This window comes from Schistocerca piceifrons, chromosome 4 (genome assembly GCF_021461385.2).
Source record: "Schistocerca piceifrons isolate TAMUIC-IGC-003096 chromosome 4, iqSchPice1.1, whole genome shotgun sequence".
NCBI lineage: Eukaryota > Metazoa > Arthropoda > Insecta > Orthoptera > Acrididae > Schistocerca > Schistocerca piceifrons.
In genome coordinates, this window is record NC_060141.1 from 390,938,270 (window position 1) to 390,963,193 (window position 24,924).

At 39.8% G+C, this 24,924-nt stretch overlaps 1 protein-coding gene across 1 annotated transcript in view; it reads right to left on the minus strand.

Moving 5' to 3' along the window:
• Positions 1-24,924, minus strand: part of LOC124795279 (helicase SKI2W) — a 150,118-nt gene that overhangs the window by 51,649 nt on the left and 73,545 nt on the right. The window contains exons 12-13 of the mRNA XM_047259224.1: positions 23,707-23,984; positions 4,943-5,137 (exon numbers count right to left, since the gene is read on the minus strand). Coding sequence (XP_047115180.1) covers positions 4,943-5,137; positions 23,707-23,984 — 473 coding nt within the window. The remainder of the gene's footprint in view (positions 1-4,942; positions 5,138-23,706; positions 23,985-24,924) is intronic.

Here is a 24,924-nt window from a genome sequence, read left to right on the forward strand (position 1 = left end):
TGATGAAGGATGGGAGACTGCATGTAATGGGTTGAAGGTGTTGATCTACGTAGGCAGAGATACGTTCTGTGGGGGCTTGGTAACCAGCTACAATGGGGCGGCCTGGATGATTGGGTTTGTGAATTTAAGGAAGAAGGTAGGGGTGCGGGGTGTCGGTGGGGTCAGGAGGTTGATGGAGTCAGGTGAAAGGTTTTGTAGGGGGCCTAAGATCCTGAGGATTCCTTGAAGCTCCGCCTGGACTTCAGGAATGGGATTACCTTGGCAAACTTTATATGTAGTGTTGTCCGAAAGCTGACGCAGTACCTCAGCCACATACTCCCGACGATCAAGTACCATGGCCGTGGAACCCTTGTCCGCCGGAAGAATGACGATGGATCGGTCAGCCTTCAGATCACGGATAGCCTGGGCTACAGCAGTGGTGATGTTGGGAGTAGGATTAAGGTTTTTTAAGAAGGATTGAGAGGCAAGGCTGGAAGTCAGAAATTCCTGGAAGGTTTCGAGAGGGTGATTTTGAGGAAGAGGAGGTGGGTCTCGCTGTGACGGAGGATGGAACTGTTCCAGGCAGGGTTCAATTTGGATAGTGTCTTGGCGAGTTGGATCATTAGGAGTAGGATTAGGATCATTTTTCCTCGTGGCAAAGTGATATTTCCAGCAGAGAGTACGAGTGTAGGACAGTAAATCTTTGACGAGGGCTATTTGGTTGAATCTGGGAGTGGGGATGAGGGTGAGGCCTCTGGATAGGACAGAGGTTTCGGATTGGGAGAGAGGTTTGGAGGAAAGGTTAACTACTGAATTAGGGTGTTGTGGTTCCAGATTGTGTTGATTGGAATTTTGAGGTTTAATGGGTTGCTTAGAGGAAGCCTTCTTGGTTACCCAGACCTGCCAACCCAAAGTTTGGTACAGATTTATTGATGACATCTTCATGATCTGGACTCACAGTGAAGAAGAACTCCAGAATTTCCTCTCCAACCTCAACTCCTTTGGTTCCATCAGATTCACCTGGTCCTACTCCAAATCCCATGCCACTTTCCTTGATGTTGACCTCCATCTGTCCAATGGCCAGCTTCACACGTCCGTCCACATCAAACCCACCAACAAGCAACAGTACCTCCATTATGACAGCTGCCACCCATTCCACATCAAACGCTCCCTTCCCTACAGCCTAGGTCTTCATGGCAAACGAATCTGCTCCAGTCCGGAATCCCTGAACCATTACACCAACAACCTGAAAACAGCTTTCGCATCCCGCAACTACCCTCCCGACCTGGTACAGAAGCAAATAACCAGAGCCACTTCCTCATCCCTTCAAACCAAAAACCTCCCACAGAAGAACCCCAAAAGTGCCCCACTTGTGACAGGATACTTCCCGGGACTGGATCAGACTCTGAATGTGGCTCTCCAGCAGGGATACAACTTCCTCAAATCCTGCCCTGAAATGAGATCCATCCTTCATGAAATCTTCCCCACTCCACCAAGAGTGTCTTTCCGCTGTCCACCTAACCTTCGTAGCCTCTTAGTTCATCCCTATGAAATCCCCAAACCACCTTCCCTACCCTCTGGCTCCCACCCTTGCAACTGCCCCCGGTGTAAAACCTGTCCCATGCACCCTCCCACCACCACCTACTCCAGTCCTGTAACCCGGAAGGTGTACACGATCAAAGGCAGAGCCACGCGTGAAAGCACCCACGTGATTTACCAACTGACCTGCCTACACTGCGAAGCTTTCTATGTGGGAATGACCAGCAGACCAGCAACAAACTGTCCATTCACATGAATAGACACAGGCAGACAGTGTTTGTTGGTAATGAGGATCACCCTGTGGCTAAACATGGCTTGGTGCGCGGCGAACACATCTTGGCACAGTGTTACACCGTCTAGGTTATTTGGATACTTCCCACTAACACCAACCTGTCAGAACTCTGGAGATGGGAACTTGCCCTCCAGTATATCCTCTCTTCTTGTTATCCGCCAGGACTCAACCACCGCTAATTTCAAGTTGCTGCCGCTCATACCTCACCTGTCTTTCAACAACATCTTTGCCTCTGTTGATTGGTTGGTTGTTTGGGGAAGGAGACCAGACAGCGAGGTCATCGGTCTCATCGGATTAGGGAAGGATGGGGAAGGAAGTCGGCCGTGCCCTTTGAAAGGAATCATCCCGGCGTTTGCCTGGAGCGATTTAGGGAAATCACGGAAAACCGAAATCAGGATGGCCAGACGCGGGATTGAACCGTCGTCCTCCCGAATGCGAGTCCAGTGTCTAACCACTGCGCCACCTCGCTCGGTTTTGCCTCTGTACTTCCGCCTCGACTGACATCTCTGCCCAGACTCTTTGCCTTTACAATTGTCTGCTTGTGTCTAGTATGCGCGGATGGATATGTGTGAGTGTGCGCGAGTGAATACCTGTCCTTTTTTTCCCCTAAGGGAAGTCTTTCCGCTCCCGGGATTGGAATGATTCCTTACCCTCTCCCTTAAAACCCACATCCTTTCGTCTTTCCCTCTCCTTCCCTCTTTCCTGATGAAGCAACCGTTGGTTGGGAAAGCTTGAATTTTGTGTGTATGTTTGTGTTTGTTTGTGTGTCAATCAATCTGCCAGCGCTTTCGTTTGGTAAGTCACATCAACTTTGATTTTAGATATTTTTTCCCACGTGGAATGTTTCCCTCTATTATATTAATCTATACATTATATTACAAAGAAGCTACTACTATACAACTCTACACAATTTGTGCTTATGCTAGCTAAATGTAAAATAGTAAATCAGGAGAAAAGCCACAATTTTGGAGAAAAAGACTGTTGCTTCCTTAGTTATTTAATTAACTGATTTTTTTTTATATCCAACTGTTAGCTTAACATTTACTTGCTATTTTTCAAAGAAAATTGTGAGAACAGAGACATGTTTACAATAAATTAACAGTTGCTACTTACCTAACAGTGATTTTTAATCTTCGAACCTAGATGATAAAATAATTTGTTGAAGGAGTGGCTAAAGAGGTATGTTTATAATTTTCTTTCTAAATGGTATGGATTCCCAGTTTTGCACTTTATGTTAGATGACAGCTTTGTATTGAATAAGTAAAAGTTCTACAACATTATGAAACATTTACTATTCACTGTAAAGATGACGTCTTGAGTTGGAAACAGGCACAACGAAAAGACTCTTACAAAATGAGCTTTTGGCCAAAGTCTTCTTCAGAAAGGAAAACACATGTGTTCACACAAGCAAGCACACCTCATGCAGACATGGCTGCTATCTCTGGCCACTCCGCTATGGTGTACTTGCTTTGTGTGTGTGGGGGGGTGGCGCAGGGGGGGGGGGGTGGTTGTGTTTATTTTCTGCTTCTGAAGGAGAACTTCTTTGTCCGAAAGCTAAAAGTTTAGTAGTCTTTTCATTGTATCGGTCTGTGACTGAACTCCTCCTCTATGTGGTAAGTAGCAATTTATCCTTTTCATTTTCTTGTTATTCCAGACTGGACTTTCCATTGTTTGATTGCTACATTTTCATTTTTTTAACATCATACAAATTTCTTTTCACTTGTGTTGCATATTGTCTTACAGTGGGTTGCCTGTCTTATGTGATTCAACATTCAGTAGTTCCCACGTGAATTCACACCATAACAACGTGGTGAAAAGGGAGAAAGTAAAAAGTCGCAAAATGAGTTTCATCTCTGAACACAGTAATTTTAAATGAAGTTAAGCTCTGTCAACCAGGAAGTAAAACGATTGTAGTAAAAAGTTTTAGTATGATACTGCAATAATTCATTTGTTATTACTGACATAAAATTAAGTTTTGACCTTTAAAGTGGCAGCTGATGGCCCTGAGACATGCTAGAGAATGAAGGAAAATGTGCACTGGCTTTTGCATTTAGTAAACTGCATTACTGAAATACTGTGTGCACAATAAATAAAAATTACCACTGTAGCATTTGGCTTTTTCTTCAGGAGAGGAAATGTAGATGTAGTTGGTGTGTGGTTGGAAGGAGAATGATTATTCAAAAACTGATAGCTATAAGGCAATAGGGAGGCAAAATTTATCACTATAAGATAGAGGTGTCAAACAAGGAAAGAAGTACATACAGACAGACAAAGGTCACTGGGCAGATGGGAAGTAAACAGTAACTGATCTCTATCTCCTTCCCTCTTCATATTTTGTGAGTCCGTATCTGGATTTTTAGTTACCTGCTGCTCATCTACGACTTCACACAAAAATTTTCTCTTTGCAATGAAGAAGAAACACATGGTTCAAAAGCTGAGAATATTACTTTTTATTCATTCTGATGTGTTTCTATAGCCTGTGTTGAGAGCTGCATCTGCTAAAATTAGATACTAGCCAGCTCATCTGTCTCATGAATTAAAACAAATTTCTTAAGTAAATTTTTCTTTAAATAAGTAATCAACAATTTATCCATTTATAAGAGTTTTGATCTGTGAAAAAGTACTAGATACTACTTATACAAAGTAATTGCTTTACATTTATGTCATTGTTACTCCATAACCAAAAGAAAACCAATACCGTAATATTTGATAATTTAGCAATTGGAAGGCCAGACAGCAACTTTCACATTGCAACACAGCACTATTAGTGCACACCAGATACAAAAGAAATTTAACTTGGAATGAGGTAGGAAAATGTCCTTTATGCAAGCTAATCTCATTTTAATTACGACTCATTCAGTTCTTTTACACTACAATGATCTTGAAAAGTCAATAGAACTAAAACTTGAATTAAATGATGTTCTTACTTTTTCTTTGTATTTTTAATAACTTGATAATTCTTCCAAAAGAACCAAAAACATATTTATATATCACACAAGTTTTTAAGTTCTGTACATAAACCTTAGATGATGAATAAAGAAATTTATGGCCAACATATAACTGAAACACTTCCAGTTTCGAATTATGCAATCTGGCAAAAATTACAGGGCAAGAAACAAACATTAAACTCACCTCCAATCGTATCTCTCCTGAACTGTTTTGTGATATGGAATCACAGAGTACAAGTACTTTATATAAAGAGCGTCTGTAGTCTGATGAGAAAGATAGCAGAAGTGCTAACTTATTGACGTGTTCTTTGTGAGAAATCAGTAACACTCGTCCAGGCACCATTTCACGAACTACTTTTGGCCTTGTCATTGTTTTCACCTAAAAATAAAATAGAATGAGTTTTCTTATGACCAGCAATGAGGAAGTTCATAAGTGATAAAACAAATGACTTCCTGTAAGCATAAAATAAACTAAAAGACATGCAATCATCTGCAGTTAAAATAATAGTGCAGTAAGGCTTTACTAAATCTTCATCTCTTAGGTATAAATATTTCTCCTTCATTCATTTGTCATATACTATAGATCCCTTGATGGAAGAGATACTTCAGGGATGTCAAAAGGGTCAATGTATCTATCAACAAAAGAGAAGCAATTATTGTAAACTAAATCTATGTACTTGGAACTAGATGTATACACTTACTTTTTTCACACTTATACAACTAAATGGTACAGAAAAAAAAGACACACAGTCAGTGTATGTGAATCCATGGCTTCAGTTTAGTCTCAGAGTAAACTCATGACTACCTGTTATTCTACTAGTTTACTAGATAAGGTGATATCTCTGATAAGATTTTAATTTTTATTGCTTTTAATGGTAAATATTGCTTTAATGCCTTCATCACTATTTTCCCAAGTTCATAAAATTACTAGTTTGTTTACTAATTATAATCATCTGAAAAATTGTAGTATCTGGCTACAAGTAAAATAAATAATAAGTTTAAAAAGTGGGTAAATGTTTTACTACTTCCTCATGAACTTCAAACACCATGATTTAAAATAATATTAATAATCATAAAATTGCTATTTATAATTTAAATATCTCTAGAATCCACTGACTTTTGAAAAGAAATGTTTCATTTGTAGGGTTTACAGAAGCTGTGGAAGGTCTGTCATGTGTTACTAAAACTGCTATAAACTCTGGTGATTGTATACTTTTTTCTGAAATATCTACTTCTTATAGCAAGCTTGCAGTTTTTGAATGTTGATTGAGTATTGTTCATCAGATTTCACTTTTCACTGTATAAGACTGCCAGTCTAAATGGCTTCCCTGGACCACTTAGCTTCACATTACTCACCAATTTATTTGCACACCATGTTTGATTTTTTAATAGAGAAGGAGGAACTTCATGAACAGAGAGCGGATCACGAAGTAAATTATAGGAGAAGAGGAGCTATTTATGGTACCTGTTGCCAAATTAATGACAACACACCTCTTATGACATCAAAAAATATTGTAATGAGACACTGACTGTGTGCTGATACAAGATGATTCTTACTGAAAGTAAAACAGCCACAAGTCACTATTAAATATTGTGTGTCAGTACTATCACCTGTTTCGAATCAGCTCATTTTCAGATGACAGTTCTAGTTAAGATATTCTATAATTATTGCAATTGACATCATTTGGATGTGGTATGGTGTGTGGGACAACAAAGTAATTTTTTTTTCTTGTTTGCTAACAATTTAATCAGTCAACAATTACAAGGTAACAACCTGATCAAACACTTTTGCCATTTGTGGCATCTTCTATTTCTGTGAACTGCGGGGAAATTCATAATACAATTTTTCTCCTTGTTGAAAGTGAAACATTACATTTCATTCTGCCAACTTTTGACACATAGTTTTTTCTTTGGTTATCAGCTAAGTGTTCAGATGAATGACTTACTCCATCATCATAGAAGAGAGAGCTTTTGCTAATTTCTTCTTCTTCTTCTTCTGCTCCTCCTCCTCCTCAATTTTCTTTAGTATTAATGGCAACTGTGATGGTCAGCAGTGTTTTCTTGCTTTGTTTGCAATATTGCTTTCATCATGGAAGTGAAGTGAAAAGTAGATACAGATCACAAGGAATATATAAGGGTTGGAACTTAAATAGTGGCAACTATTTATTCACAATCGATACAAAAGAGTTACATGTTTGCACCTGTTACTGTCCTTCAAAGTAGTCACCAGCATTGTGTAGAACCCATTGCCAGTGATGTGGAAGGTGTGGTATACCGTTAGCAGAGCCTGTTCTGTTGATGGTGCGAATGGAGCGGTCTACTGCCTGTTGAATTTCTGGAACAGTACTGAAGCGAATGCCATGAAGTGGTTCCTTCATCTTCAGAATCAAATCAAAGTCACAGGGAGTTAAGTCCACTGAGTAAGGTGGATCGTACAGTACTTCCCAGTCCCATCGACTGAACAGAGCAGCCACAGCTTGTGCTATTACATGTGCCCGTGAATTGTCGTGCAAAATGACAGGTGGGTTGTGCAGAAAGTGTTGCCGCTTCTTTTGCAAAGCTGGTTGCAGGTGATGCTCCAAAAACAAACAGTAATACTGTGCATTGACAGTATGCCTGGAGGAACATAATGCGTTAGGATAACACCATCGCAGTTGTACACGAGAATCACCATAACTTTAGACCGCTCCATTCACATCATCAACAGAAAAGGCTCTGCTAACGGTATACTACACCCTCCATATCGCTGGCAACTGGTTCTACACAATGCTGGTGACTACTCTGAAGGACAGTAACAGGTGCAAACATACTCTTTTGTATCAGTTGTGAATAAATAGTTGTAATAATGAATACTCTGTTCAAGAATCACAGGAGGAGGAAGTGTACATGTAAAAGGTGCAGAAACACTTAAAGATTCCAGCTGGATTACATCACGCTCAGGCAGAAATTCCAAAATCAGATATTGCATTGTGAGGCATACCCAGGAACATTTTCAGCTTTTGGATGAAGTCCTTCTTCCAAAGTAGAACTCTCAAGCATTCACACCACAACAGCTCACATATACATGGCCAATGTCTCTGGACACAAGGGTGTGGCTATGTTTGATGTGAGCAGCAGTTCAGCTGGGGGTGGGTAGTAGGGTTAAGGAAGGGGCATGGGGAGCAGAGGGGGAGGCACAGCAGAGTAGGGGTAAGGAATGGGCATGGGGTGGCAAGGGCAAGGCATAGCAGAGTACAGGTGGGGGAGATGCTCATGCTGCCTGTGGAAGTGTGCATAGATATGGTGGGGACAGGGTAGGGCTGCTAGGTGCAGCACAGTGAAGTTGTGTGGTGTGAGGGAGAGGAGAGGAGAGAAGCAGGATAGACGAGAGAAGCAGGATAGAGGAGAGAAGCAGGATAGAGGAGAGAAGCAGGATAGAGGAGAGAAGCAGGATAGAGGAGAGAAGCAGGATAGAGGAGAGAAGCAGGATAGAGGAGAGAAGCAGGATAGAGGAAAGGACCTGTAGGTGCGTTGGAAGCATATGTATTGTAGTAGGGGTAGGGAGGTCAGAGGGGTTATGGGAATCAAGGATAAAATGTTGTAGTGAAAGAATTCCCACCTGCACAATTCAGGAAGGCTGTGGCAGCTGGTGGTGGTGGTGGTGGTGGTGGTGGGAAGAATCTATATAGCACCACTGTAATGCAGTCACTGAACTGAAGCACATCATGTTGGGCTGCATGCCCAACAAATGGATGGTCCACCTGCTTGTAGACCAGTTTGGCGGCGACCATTTTCAATATGCTGAATCTGTCCTTCCAACTGTGGCTAAGCCATGTCTCCGCAATATCCTTTCTTTCAGGAGTGCTAGTTCTGCATGGTTCGCAGGAGAGCTTCTGTAAAGTTTGGAAGGTAGGAGACGAGATGCTGGCAGAAGTAAAGCTGTGAGGAAAGGGTGTGAGTCGTGCTTGGGTAGCTCAGTTGGTAGAGCACTTGCCCGCGAAAGGCAAAGGTCCCGAGTTCGCGTCTCGGTCCGGCACACAGTTTTAATCTGCCAGGAAGTTTTATTTACTGTGTTTATAGCTTTTTAAAATGTGAATCTGAAAGTGGGACTCCTATTTGACATTTTAGTCAACTTTTGAAGATACAAGAATGAACTGTACAGAGAATAGCTGTGGAAACACCAGGAAATATTGATTTCATGTTGCACGAAAGCTATAACACAAATGAATGGTTTTGAGAAGAGTGTTTTAAGGCACTCCGTATTTGGTATGTATGATCACAAAAACTTGTTACAGTTGAGCATGATAAAATTGCCTTCAAAGCAAGCACTTCATCAGTACAATGAATTTTAAAAGGCCTTGGTTTCAACTATGTAAAAAGGAAAGATGGGCGAAAGTTTTCAATGGAAAAGGTGATAGCACAAGCCACATTCCTTGGAACAATGCACATAATAAGAGAAGGAGGTCATTCAACAGCACATCACCTTGGTGAGACATGGGTGAATCAAAATCGTGTGTGGTGGTTTTAAGGTCCTCACAGGAAAAAGTTCTTGGCAATTATTAAGCATTACGGCTCTTCTTCTAGTTTTGTTCTTGAGATAAAACTTGTATTTAGGTGAGAGGGAGGGAGGGAGGGGGGAGAGTGGGAGAGAGGGGGAAGGGCAAGGGGAGGGAGGGAGGGAGGGAGGGAGGGAGGGAGAGGGAGAGGGAGAGAGGGAGAGAGCACCAGCAATTAAAATGTGGAAATGAATGCTGTCAATTTCAAGAACTGGTTCACTAAATAGTTCTTGCCATATCTTGCTCTGAAGTTGGTTACTGTAATGGTCAATGCTGTTACAGACAGAAAACGAAGTACAAACACCAGAAAAGCAGGTATTGTGCTCTGGCTTAAAATATAAAACTGCTCTGCACAGTATAAATCAGGCTTGCATCGAACTCCTGCAGCTCGTTAATTTAGACGAGTTGTTCGACAACATGTACAAACTTTGTTGTTTTCTTTCTTCTTCTTTTTTTTCACATGAATGGGGTTACACAATTTTGTGTTTAACCCATACCCCTCTCAGTATAATCGGGTTGGATTAATTTGGGCACTGGTTAAAAATTATGTGGTGGAAAAGAACAAGACAATGCAGCTAATAAATGCTTGAGCATGAAGTAATAGACAGCATCTTCCCTTCAGCATGAGCAGATTGACGCTGCATGCTGCATTGCTTTTGGAAGAGGTCTTTGATAAAGAGGTGAAGGCAGATGTTGGTGGTAGGCAATGAAAACCTCTTAACTCCATATGTCTGTGAAAATCTCTTAATTCCAGAAACTAGTAGCTTCTTTATCAAAGAGAGATTTGAAAGTGTGTGGGATTTTCTAATTTGTCAATAACTAGGCTTCTACTATGTAATTACTCATGTAGCAATGTTACGTCTATCACTTTCTATATTTTAATATAATAGAGGGAAACATTCCACTTGGGAAACGTATCTCTGCCTACGTAGATCAACACCTTCAACCCATTACATGCAGTCTCCCATCCTTCATCAAAGGCACCAACCACTTTCTCGAACGCTTGGAATCCTTACCCAATCTGTTACCCCCGGAAACCATCCTTGTAACCATTGATGCCACTTCCTTATACACAAATATTCCGCACGTCCAGGGCCTCGCTGCGATGGAGCATTTCCTTTCACGCCGATCACCTGCCACCCTACCGAAAACCTCTTTCCTCATTACCTTAGCCAGCTTCATCCTGACCCACAACTTCTTCACTTTCGAAGGCCAGACATACCAACAATTAAAGGGAACAGCCATGGGCACCAGGATGGCCCCCTCGTACGCCAACCTATTCATAGGTCGCTTAGAGGAAGCCTTCTTGGTTACCCAGGCCTGCCAACCCAAAGTTTGGTACAGATTTATTGATGACATCTTTATGATCTGGACTCACAGTGAAGAAGAACTCCAGAATTTCCTCTCCAACCTCAGCTCCTTTGGTTCCATCAGATTCACCTGGTCCTACTCCAAATCCCATGCCACTTTCCTTGACATTGACCTCCATCTGTCCAATGGCCAGCTTCACACGTCCGTCCACATCAAACCCACCAACAAGCAACAGTACCTGCATTATGACAGCTGCCACCCATTCCACATCAAACGGTCCCTTCCTTACAGCCTAGGTCTTCGTGACAAACGAATCTGCTCCAGTCCGGAATCCCTGAACCATTACACCAACAACCTGAAAACAGCTTTCGAATCCCGTAACTACCCTCCCGACCTGGTACAGAAGCAAATAACCAGAGCCACTTCCTCATCCCCTCAAACCCAGAACCTCCCACAGAAGAACCACAAAAGTGCCCCACTTCTGACAGGATACTTTCCGGGACTGGACCAGACTCTGAATGTGGCTCTCCAGCAGGGATACGACTTCCTCAAATCCTGCCCTGAAATGAGATCCATCCTTCATGAAATCCTCCCCACTCCACCAAGAGTGTCTTTCCGCCTTTCACCTAACCTTCGTAACCTGTTAGTTCATCCCTATGAAATCCCCAAAGCACCTTCCCAACCCTCTGGCTCCTATCCTTGTAACCGCCCCCGGTGTAAAACCTGTCCCATGCACCCTCCCACCACCACCTACTCCAGTCCTGTAACCCGGAAGGTGTACACGATCAAAGGCAGAGCCACGTGTGAAAGCACCCACGTGATTTACCAACTGACCTGCCTACACTGTGATGCATTCTATGTGGGAATGACCAACAACAAACTGTCCATTCGCATGAATGGACACAGGCAGATAGTGTTTGTTGGTAATGAGGATCACCCTGTGGCTAAACATGCCTTGGTGCACGGCCAGCACATCTTGGCACAGTGTTACACCGTCCGGGTTATCTGGATACTTCCCACCAACACCAACCTATCCGAACTCCGGAGATGGGAACTTGCTCTTCTATATATCCTCTCTTCCCGTTACCCACCAGGCCTAAATCTCCGCTAATTTCAAGTTGCCGCCACTCATACCTCACCTGTCATTCAACAACATCTTTGCCTCTGCACTTCCACCTCGACTGACGTCTCTACCCAAACTCTTTATCTTTAAATATGTCTGCTTGTGTCTGTATATGTGTGGATGGATATGTGTGTGTGTGCGAGTGTATACCCGTCCTTTTTTCCCCCTAAGGTAAGTCTTTCCGCTCCCGGAATTGGAATGACTCCTTACCCTCTCCCTTAAAACCCACATCCTTTCATCTTTCCCTCTCCTTCCCTCTTTCCTGATGAGGCAACAGTTTGTTGCGAAAGCTTGAATTTTGTGTGTATGTTTGTGTTTGTTTGTGTGTCTATCGACCTGCCAGCGCTTTCGTTTGGTAAGTCACATCATCTTTTTTTAGATATACTTTCTATATTTTTTAAGAAATCATTTTTGCTTATCCTGTAAAATTTAACAAAATAGAGTTACAAGGTTTTCATTGTCTACCACTGATATAACCTTGAACCTATCATCACAAATTTGTAATCATAAGTTCAGATATGGACTCAGACAGCAGTCATGATTGTATTACGATTTAGACATTGGTACAAGGTAAGGTAATAATAAATCTTGGTTTTAATGACCCGTGAATTAAAAAATGTTTTTGTTTGTCAACACAGCAATTTAATAGTACATGAGAATTTCGTATCATTTATTGATTGGTAATTTTCACCCTAAGGAGTATGCAGGCATTCGCTTTTGAGTGTTATAACTACAATTTTGAACTTATTGCCCAAGGAGAAGGAGCTAGCTAATTGTGAAATTTTAGCTTTTCCCAGCATGCATTATGCTCTAATGACTTGCAAGAATGAAAGTAATCAAAAACTCTGATATCTTGACAGGTAACCCCAGTCATTTTTAAGGCACAAACTGGAAAACGACAGAGAGATTACCCGTTGAGATATCAGTGGTTCTCAATGTTATCATGAAGCATTCCCTTGACTTATTCTAAGAAGATGATTAGTTGTTTGCTTCTTCCATTTATCATAAATGTGGTCTCTCACTCAACACACTGACCATTTACACGATAGTCTTTTGCCCGAGTCTTTGCTACCAGTAATTTTATTTTGTGTACAGTGATTTACACGTAACTGCAGGCAAAAATACACACACACACACACACACACACACACACACACACACACACACACACACACACACACACAAAATTAATAATGATTTTGGTTGGTGTTTGATGATAAATCTTGTAGCCAGTTTCGATGACCTTAGCTTTATACAATTCTCTTTTTGAGAAAAATTGCATTTTGACATATTCATAAAGTTGTGTCAGCTGTTCTTGCCTTCCAGCATCACACGCAAGCTGTGGAGCAGCACATCTCTCATGCAGACAGTTGATTCAAATCGGTTTTAAAATTTATTTTCTTCTCATAGATATGAATGTATAATACCATGTTCACAGGTAGATGCACCTGACAATTGTGTGCAGCAACACACACTGGCAAAGTGGACATGGTTTGCTCACACACTGCCACTGCGCTACAGAAACATCATCCCCTCCAAACTCACCTGTTGCCGTGACTCTCTGCCTTCCTACATGGCATGATCTATAAAAGAAACACACACTGGGTCATGGACCCAGTGTGTGCTTTACCTGAGAGAACTGGACAAGTGGTAGCACGAGAAGTTACTCAGAGAAACACTGTCAGTTGTAGTTACTAGGCAAAATATTGTTACCCTGCTTGTGATGTGCTTTAACAAAAAATAATCTACAATGGCTGAAGAAATTTTGTGGGAGGTGTATCGCAACATTGAGTGAGAATAATGGTTCAAATGGCTCTGAGCACTATTCGACTTAACTTCTGAGGTCATCAGTCGCCTAGAACTTAGAACTAATTAAACCTAACTAACCTAAGGACATCACACACATCCATGCCCGAGACAGGATTCGAACCTGCGACCGTAGCGGTCACGTGGTTCCAGACTGAAATTTCCACATCATTAGACAAAGATCAATTGTAAAAACCATTAGCTTGTGAAATAACATATGCATTCTGGAATAAGTTGAGTTTTGTTCAAAACTAACAATCAGAAACAAGTAAGTTAACATTAATGTAGCATTTTCATGTCCATCAGATAGATACAAATGATTTGGTCATTATGCACATAGCTATAGTCCAAAATCTGCCATCGCAGCTCCAAAATGTTTGAGAAAGTGTATCAGACGTAGCGACAATGATGCAAATCACCGTATCATTGACTTTAAGGTACAATGCATTTAAAATAGCATGCCAACTGATCAACAAAATGTGGAAATACTGATGGAATGCTTATTACAGTAGAGTACCAATTGGTCATGGATGATAAATTCGGTAAGTTTTCGGCACTTGTGATCGCTAAGCAAAATAAAAAGTCAATTTAATCTCATAAAACCAACTGTTAGCAACAGCAAAAAATATGAGTATTCTTACAGCAAAAAGTGTGGTCATTTTGCTCAGGACTGCTGGAAGAAAAAGTGATGTGTGGCGAAACATAAATGTGTCAAAGACATATATGACAGTACACTTATTGTCTCGACAGATAAAATATGTCCTGTTGCCAAAATGTCATGTGAGACTTGTGTGAAACGATTCGAATACAATCTGACGTATAGTTGATGGATAGTGGTATGTTATGTCACTTGATATTTCAATGGGTATATTTCTCGTAGTTTTGGTCTGTAACAGAACGTGTATCACTCAACAATAATAAAGAATGTGAAATCACCTGAATGGGAACTAAAATTGTCAACAAATAAGTTGACGATAAATGGAGTGAGGTACATCTTATACATTTTGTATTTTGCACATAGTAGCTACTAACAAGAACTTGTTTAGTGTCAGAATATGTACTTCAGAGAAAATCTCTGCATTTTTTGAAGAAGATCAAGTTATATTACTGCACAACAATGATACTGCGGCAGAAGCTGTGCAGCAAGGAAACACTATTTACAGGTTGTTTTTCATTATGAAATCCATTTGAGCAAGTGATGAAGTAATTGTTGCAATGTATAGCCTGAAACAGTGGTACGCAAAACATGCACGTCAATAAGATTGACACTTCAGCATATGTTGGTCAAGGCGATTGTTGAAGGCCTTAATATAGCCCTGTCAGCTAGACTTCACTTCAACACCTAAGACATAATTTGTTCTTCAAACACTTGTGAATTTATGCTTTTGTACATCTGCAGTTCAATATCACTTGAATCAGTTGGGGGTGCAAAGTTTTTGTCACATTAAAAAATGCAACTAGATACACAATCATTTATTTTCTCAGAAACAAATCAAATAATACTTATCAGTTTCATGAATTTAACACTCTAGCATTGAACAAGTTTGGTGAAAGAATCAAAACACTGTCTGTGAACAATACTACTGAGTGCATTAATTGTGACATGAAACAGCTTCTCAGAAACCTTGCAGTATAGCTGGAAATTACCACTCCATACACACCACAACAGAATGGCAACAGAATGGCAGATCCAAGAGAGACAATCTAAAAACTGTTGACACAATGCCAGAGCCCAAAAAGTTATATTTGTTGAGTACCAAGGAGAACTGACAAAAGCTTTTTACCCCACAAATCAGAAAGTTTATGTATGGATCCTGAGATGTCACATTCAATTAGTAGCAGCACAACACCAGCAACACAAGAAGTTGATGACATATGCCTGGAGATCACTTATGATGACAAACGAGAATTCATGGATCATGACGAGCAAGCTCACATTGGGCCATTACAAGTACAGGAAGAGACAGAGCCTCCACAAACTGATATAAGAGCAGCACAACAGCTAACAAAAGAGCAACCTAGTCAAATACAATCGACATGGCTACAATATCTCTCTACCATTTGCAGGTATTGCCTAGCATGGCTTACTGTGCTGATACAATGTCTTTGTCTACCTGATGTTCAACTATCTTTGCTGCTGCTGACCAGCACACGGTCTTTATTCTTTTGCATATGTTTACATTGTTTTCAAGGAAATGTTCTGTGCCTTGAGTGTGTTTGTTTTATTCAAGAAATGAAATTCATTCATCATATATTGTTACAATTTAATCACAGCCTGTCCAATAGGTAATAACACCAGAAAAACATTAATTTACTGTGATAAGGCTTTACTTTCTTTGCATCAATCAAATCTCCAAAGGGCATTCAGTTACACTGAAGGCTTTACTTGGAAAGCGAAAAAGTAAAAGATGTAGTGAATGAAGCTTTTCAGCACCAAAAAATCTGATGGAGGTAATTTTCATTTATGGAAGTATCAAGCTCTGAGTGCAGAAATTAGGAACATTTCAGCTACTAATTGTGAAAATGTTTGACTTGCTGATAGCACTACATCAAAACACATGATGTCACACAAGGAATGGTTTTTAATGCTTAAACCACAAGAGAAGTTTGAAGTTCCTGTTCACATAAGAATAATTCAAATGTGAATGCTCAAGGTATTGGATCAGTCAAGTTGAATGCACTAGTAAATGGTGTAAGGGAACCTCATACACTGGAAAATACATTGTGTGTAACTAGTTTGGAAGTCATATTTAACAAACAATAAGATCAATGTACTTGGTGAGGGGCTGGGGGCAAGTGGTGTAAAAGCTGAAAATCAGTGTTACGGGATGTTATTTTGTATGAGCAATGTGGAACAAGAAATTGTGCATCATCTGACTTATTGCACAAGAGGTTGGGAGATGTCAATTCCAAAAACTTAAAGAAAGTGCCCAACTGTGGTTTGATTCCAGAAATAAAATCAAATGCCTTATGTAAGCTTTTAAGTTTTCTGTGAAACATGTCAATATGATATAAACTGCATAGGAAGGGATTTAGATCAAGTTTTCAGACTCATGCCTGTGCTCCAGAAGAACTTATTCATGCTGATGTATGTGGAGTGATACCACACACATCACTAGGTCACATCACTAGGTGGACCCAACTATTTTGTTGTATTTGAAGATGACTGTACTTCATATGGGTTTGTATATTTTCTCAAGACCAAGTGATGTTGCTTCTATGTTCTCAGGGCTTCAACAGTTGGGGGAAGGGAAAGAAAGAATTAAGCTTTAAGTTATTAGTACTGTAAATGGAACAGACTTGGTTAATTATAAGCTTCATAACCACTTCAAGAAGCCTGGTATCATCCATGAAACTGGTTCACCATATACATCAGAGCAGAATGGTAAATCTAAATCTGAAATCAGATCTATAGTGAAAAGTGCTTGAACAATGCTTATCGATTCTGGTCTTCCAAATACTCTTTGGACAGAGTTGGCAGTACAGCAGTCTGTACATTAAATCACTGTACATGTAAGCCTAATTGTGATGAGGTGCCTTATGATTGGATTGTTTTGTTTTCGGGCACAGAAACAACTGGGGTCATATGAGCCCAAATCAAAACTATAGAACACGAAGACAGAGAGGAGTTAAAAACGACTACATGTCAGTCCCAATAGACGCAAGAGAAGACAGCTAAAAACAGGGACATGGAAAAAGGTCTATAAAATACATTACAGAGAAACGGAGGTTCAGAACTAAAAATTAAATGGCCTTTGCCATATTGCTATGAAGGATAAAAAGTAAAATCCCGGTTGACAGCCCACGTGCCGTTCACTAAAACAGCCAATAACTCAGATGGAAAACCCAAGTAGGAACGTAAACAGTTAAAAAATGGGCATTCTGTCAGGAAATGGCAGACAGTTAAAATATGGGCATAATGTACGCAAAGTGGTTGGGGAGCACCACTTCACGAAAGGCAACGGCTAAAAATGCAGTGCCCAGTATGCAATCTAGTTAAAATGACTTCCTCACAGCAGGAGGGCAGAGAGAAGGTCGTCCAAGCCGCTGGGAGAGGCTTAATAATGTGGAGCTTATCACGAAGGGAGGACCAATGGTGATGCCAAAGTGACACCACCTCCTGACAGACAGCATCACAGAGATCATCAGTGGGAATATAGGAACTAGTGGGCTGAGGTATGAGGACTGCAGCCTTGGCAGCAGTGCCAGCAGCCTCATTTCTTGGCAGACCCACATGACCAAGAACCCACATAAACATCACAGTGCCTCTATATAGAGTGAGCAAGTGACCGTTTTCCTGGATCCGTTGCACTAAGGGATGAGCAGTGTACAGTGCACAGAGACTTTGAAGGGCACTGAGAGTGTCTGAGAAGAGGACATAATTGAAAAGCCTGTGTCGCTGGATGTACTCTGCGGCCTGATACAGAGCAAAGGACTCTGCAGTAAATACTGAGCAGTGTACCGGAAGCTGATACCGAAAAACGTCAGTGCCAATGATGAAGACGCACTCGACACCATGGGCAATCCGAGAGCCATCAGTGTACACAAAAGTACTACTGCAAAGTTCCATGCGAAGGTCATGAAATTGAAGGTGACTGAGCGAGGCTGGAGTAAGCTCTTAGGAAGCAAATGAAGGCCAAGGTGAACATGGGCCACTGCACAAAGCCAAAGTGGTGAAGGGTTCACATCACCAGGAAATTGCAGATAGTGTCAAGTTAAGCCACCAGAGCAACAGCCAAAAGCAGACTCCAGGAGGCAACAGAGAAGAGGGACGCACCCCATACTGGCAATCAAAGGAGTCATCGAAGGAGGCGGCGTAGGATAGCTGGCCAAGCATGGCAAACGGCATGCATACCTCCTGAGGAGAAAGTCACAGTGGAAGTTCAGCAAACAGACTCTCAACTGAGCTAGTGTAAAAGGCACCAGTGGCCAAATGGAGGCCATCATCATATGTACGGGTGGTGGGAGAAACCAATTGCCCCACTAGAAATTCATACAAACGGTTTTGTCAGTGGAGGTGCCTTATGAGAAATGGTTTAGGAAGAAATGAGCATTAAAGCATATGAGAAGATTTGGTGCTGAATGCTTTATGCATACTGGCAAACAATTTAAATCTAAATTTCCAAGTAACTCAAAGAAGATGGTACTGATTGGTTACAATAACAATTATAGGCTGTATGATCCTGTAACAAGGAAGACAACTGTGTCACAAGATGTTATTTTCAATGAAAATGCCACAGGATATCCTACAGAACTCAAGGCCAACAACATTATATACGAATACAGTTTCCTGACATGAATTTCAACAACCTCTTGAAAACAAAGAGGAATTTGTGCAAGACCATGAAGCCTATGTTACTGATTAGGCTTCTCAAACAGGGAAAAAACTTCAGGCATTATGATGAGTTTTGCGCTCCTGTTCATTTCTGAAATTATCTGATTTATGCAGCAATTATTGATCATGAGCAAACTTTCAGGGACGCAATGGCACGGAGGCTCTGAAAAAAGATGTGAAGCAATGAGAGATGCAATATCTTCATTGGATCTAAATAATACCTGGGTTTTAGTGTATCTATCTCCAGACTGCCACACTGTTGGTTGTAAGTGGTTTCACAAAATTAAACGTAAAATAAGTGGTAGCTTAATGAAGTATAAAGCTAGATTATGTGCAAAAGGCTATTCTCAGAAAACTGGACTTGATTATGGAGAAACCTATTCACCTGCTGTTTGGTATGGATCAATTCACATTCTTTTGGCTTTGGCAGGAGTGCACGATATGGACATGAAGCAATTTTATATGAAAACTTATTTTCTCAATGGTGATTTGCAAGGAGATATTCATGAAACATCCTGAAGGCTTCATTAGTGAAAATGCAAATTTAGTACAAAAATTGAACAAAAGGATTTTTTTGCTGAAGCAGCTTCCTTGATGCTGGAATCAAAAATTTTTTTCAATTTTTTTACGTGTTTTGATTTCAAACAGCTTCATTCAGATAACTGAGTATGTAGTGCTCAAGCTGACGACCAAGAAGTATTTTTGATTATTTTTGTTGATGCTGGACTGATTATGAGTAAAGCAACAGCAATTACAAATAAAATACTTGAATAACTCAAAATGTGTTTTGAAATTGTGGCTGACAATCCCTGTTACTCTTTGGGATTGGAAATCAAGTAAGACCATGAAAGTAAAGAACTGTTTATCTATGAAGAAGGCTACATTAGTCATCCTCAGAAAAATTTAACATGAACAGTTGCAGGCCCTATGCAACATCCACTGATTGCAGTTTAAGGTTACTGTTGCATTTAGGATAGTGCCTAGTGAATGAAGACAAGAAATCTATGGAAAATGTTCCATTTCATGAGGCTGTAGGTAGACTGACGTTTGCTGACACAGTGACATGACCTGATATTTTTCTGCCAAGTTAAGTCAGTCAGTTTCTTAACAACTCTGGGTCTGAGCATTGGACTGGTGTTAAACAAATCCTAAAATATCTTCAAGGTACAACAGACAGCAGAATTGAACACTATAGTAATCAACTAAAACTTCATATGCATTTAGATGCTGATTTTGCTGGAGATATTGATACTCGCTATTCAACAACAGGCACTGATCAGCGAACACATTACATGGACATCTTGTAGGCAAAAATGTGTAGCCAGATCTATGAAAGAAGCAGATTATGTTGCAGCATCTGATACAGTTACTGAAATCAACTGGCTTTGTACACTGTTAAAGGAGCTTGGAGTTAACATGGGGCAACCTACACCATTTCTTGTTGACAACCAAAGTGCATTACTATTAATGAGAAACAATGAACATCACAAAAGGATTAAATATATCGATATAAAGTCCCATAATGTTCGTGAAAAAATAAATTATGATACTGTTATTGTTTCTTATGTTAAGCCAGAAGATCAACTGGTACCTGGTTTACAGAAGCACTGTCAGAAGGAAAGTTTCAGGCTAATTGTAAATCATCATTGTTTGAGTCTTTAAAACCAACAAACAAGAGTGGGAGTGTTGTGTAGTATACCCTGTTTGCTGATATAATGTTTTCATATGCCTGATGTTTTACTATCTTTGCTGCTTCTGACCAGCACACAGTCTTTTATTCTTTTGCACATGTTTACATCATTCTCAAGGGAATGTTCTGTGTCTAGAAATTTTAAGTGAGAAAGATGTGAAGCTGATTTCATCAAATATTATGCGTCTAATAGTTTCAGGGAAGCAGTTTCTGTTCCTAACTCAAAATGCTCAAGAAACACAATGTGCAAAGGAACTGGAATCTCATGAGGAGAACAAAACTTGGAAGATTGTTCCTAAAACGAGTAGTCAGCAAGTTACTGGTTCAAAGTGGATCTTTCAAAGTCTTATCTGATGCCAAAGGGAATATTGCTCTCTAGACAGAACAGCTTTGTGTGAAAAGCTTCAAACAGGAGTATGTCAACTATACAGTATGACTCTTAAAGAGTTTTCCTGGGAACTGTCACATAATAAAATCTAGAGATGATACAGTTCACATTTGCACTGCATTTCTACATGGCAACTATCTGAGGGGGTGGTATTGTCACAAAGTATCCTGTGGTCTGAAAGCTTGAGATGTCACTACACAAGCTCAAGCAGGTTCCTTCATGCTAAAACAAGAAGTTTTTAAATATTCTTTTTCAGCTTAATTTTCAAACAGATGACACTGATCCCCATTTGTTACATGGTAAAATCAGTGGTGTAGTTGTTATTTTAGCATTATATGCAGATGATGGGCTTATGGCATCAAAATAGAGAGAAGCAATTCATAAAGCTGTCACATCACCAGACAAATCTTTTTGTATTATAATCAGAGATGATCATTGTTTCGTGAGATTACTATCAGAGATGGAAGTGGGAGTGAGTGAGACCACGCATGAAAGAAAATGTTAATATTGTACACTGACACAAAAATAATAATTGAAGAGTTTGGAATGAGTGATGCAAATGGTTTAAGTGTTCCAGCCGATCCTAATGTATATTTATTATCCACCAAGAAAACAATCCAAGGTTGAGAAAATACTGTACCATGAGCAGTAAGATCACTTATGCTTTTGCCTCTTATCCACCCACAACCAGGCATTTCATTTGTCAACAGTGTGAGCTGGTTTCTGAATGATCATAATAAGGCATATCAGCAAGTGTTAAAGAGAGTTTTCTGGTATCTGACTGAAACAGAAGATGATGGTATAAAGTACTCCAGCAGTGTTCGATAACTAAAGTAGTTTGTTCAGATGCTGATTAAACTGGTGACATCATGTAGCAAAAATAAATTTCTTTATTTATTTGCAAAACTTAATAATGTAAAAGGACATACACAATTGCTGAAACAGCAAGGGTGTTGTAAAGGTTTTCCGTGCTTCCAATTAGCTTCAGCATGCTTAAGGATAAAGTTTCTAGTTTTCAGAGATGTGTACACATTTACTCTTTGTTCATCATTATATGTATTCTCTGCGTTTTGTCATTCATTCTAAAGGACACTAGTTCAGTGTAATAAATCTGATACTAACAACTAGTTTATATGCTTGAAGAAGGATAACCTCATATCTAAATTTAGAAAGAGAATGGATAATATATTTTGGACCTGTGTACCGTTTTCTGTCATATGATATTTTACTACGGGCGAAACATGTCAAATATCCATGAATGAAGTCTTCGTATTGCAGAAGGAAGCATTGAGGATAGTAGCTAAAGTCAAATTGAGAACTACATGCAAAGATTTATTTATAAATTTTAATTTTCGACCGTATATGCAATGTGCATGTACTAAACAATTAAAATAGTAATAGAGGACATAAAATTTACTAGCAGAAATATGGAATTTCATGATAAAATACATGGAGGAGAGAAGATTTTCACTTATACTCGAGAAGAGACAGACTATGGAAAGCAATCCATGAGTCAAAGGAGTCATGTAGTACACTCCTTTTTAATCACTGAGCTCAAAAAGGGGGTGGTTGAAAAATTTAAGAGGGCTCAGAAGAAATGGCATCTGTAGGTGTCTATTTGACCCAGAACTGAATCATGGAGCTGAGTAAAAATAAGATCTAAAGCACTGTACTATCAGTGCTTTTTCCTATAAATGTAACTGTGTAAGTTAAGAACGTGTGCATTTTAAATCCACAGTGTTATGCTGTTAACTTGGGTTTCAAAAGAATTATATGTACAGTCTCATACTTTTACGCTCGTACATGTTTTGTCACATTTAAAAGCAAATAAATAAGTAAATATAATAGAGGGAAACATTCCACGTGCGAAAAATATATCTAAAAGCAAAGATAATGTAACTTACCAAATGAAAGTGTTGATATGTTGATAGAGACACTAACAAACACAAACACACACACACAAAATTCAAGCTTTCGCAACCCACGGTTGCTTCATCAGGAAAGAGGGAAGGAGAAGGAAAGACGAAAGGATGTGTGTTTTAAGGGAGAGGGTAAGGAGTCATTCCCATCCCAGGAGCGGAAAGGCTTACCATAGGGGGAAAAAGGGACAGGTATACACTCACACACACACACACACACACAGACACAGACACACACACACACACACACACATACACACACACACACACACACACACACACACACACATACATATACATGTCTGCTTGTGTCTGTGTATGTGCGGATGGATGTGTGTGTGTGTGTGTGTGTGTGTGTGTGTGTGTATGCGCGAATGTATACCTGTCCCTTTTTCCCCCTAAGGGAAGTCTTTCCGCTTCCGGGGTTGGAATGACTCCTTACCCTCTCCCTTAAAACCCACATCCGTTCATCTTTCCCTCTCCTTCCCTCTGTCCTGATGAAGCAACCGTGGGTTGCGAAAGCTTGAATTTTGTGTGTGCGTGCGTGTGTGTGTGTGTGTGTGTGTGTGTGTGTGTGTGTGTGTGTGTGCGTGCGTGCGTGTGTGTGTGTGTGTGTGTGTGTGTGTGTGTGTGTTTGTTAGTGTCTCTATCAACATACCAACGCTTTCATTTGGTAAGTTACATCATCTTTGTTTTTAGATATAAATAAGTAAATAAATAAATAAAAAAAAGTAAGAAGAAGAATTCAAACACAGAATTACAAACATGGCCCAAGGGAATTTTTCTCTTCATGTCAGTCTTGTCCTTTTATCAACTAACAGCAAAGACAACAAGTACATACCCTCAATGTGTTCAACAGTTCAATATATTCTGTAGCTACATCATAAAATGCTGCCATTTCTGAGAAGAGGGAGCCAAGATATGACTGTGAAGGTTGCTCAGCCAATTTACTTTCCACTTCCTGCAAATCTTTCTTTATCTTCTCCTCTTTTTGCTTTTTCCCAGATTCCATGAATGATCGGGACATCATGTCTTCCACAGAAATCTTCTCTACACGTAAGAGTCTCAGTATCATTGAATAAGTCAGTCGAAATTTGGACACCAATTCCTTTGGACTGCCTAAAACAGTGAAAAATTCACATTCTTATATACACTTGTTAGTTCCATATGATATATGCAAAAAGAAAGAACAGAAACAAATGCACAGTAAAAGGTTAAAAAATAAATATGTTCAATGTGATAACGGAAAATCCTGGGTGAGTACGAAAAATGTTATGAACATAGACAACTGCTCACAGTACACAGAAGTGCTGAGCAGTACACTGACAGACAAAGATGAAACTAAGCACTGCAGTTCATCATTCAAACTTTTGCAGTGAGTGGTTGTCTTTATTCGTTATATTTCAAAAATATGGTATGGTGTGGTACATTAATTTTTTAAGCATTATAGACAAAAACCATTACATAATAGGGCAGCAGTAGCAGAAACAGAAAAATAAAGTTAGTAAGGTATGCATGGATGTGTGTTTAAGTGCACATTCATGTAAAGCTAGCACAAACGGTCCCATAGGACTGTCACTAAATATTTTTAAGTCTCTGGTCTGTTTTCATGTAAAAGAGCAAAGAAATTATATTTGCCATAATTTAAATAAGTTTACAGAAGAGTGTGGTAGTGTGAACATATTGGAGAATACCTTCAGTGATTTAGATGTAAAACCAATATTTTATTTGACCATGATAGACAGATGTTAACAAGATCGAGAAGAAAAGTACTGTATCACAGATTCATGAACAGTGACTCGATCATGGTGTTCAAAAAATGCAGGAAAGAGATTTATAAAACAGAGTGGAGATGGAAAATTTAACTCTTTTTTTTAAACATATTTTTACAGCCCTATGAATCTCATTTCCTCTGAAACCAACCAAGGGTAAAACTGAACAAAAGCAAGGATAACGGATGGATAATTTCTCAGATTAACATATTATATCCAGAGAACAATCCTTTGAATGTGTGGGTCACAATATTCTACTTAGCAAACTAAAATTTTATTGCATTAAT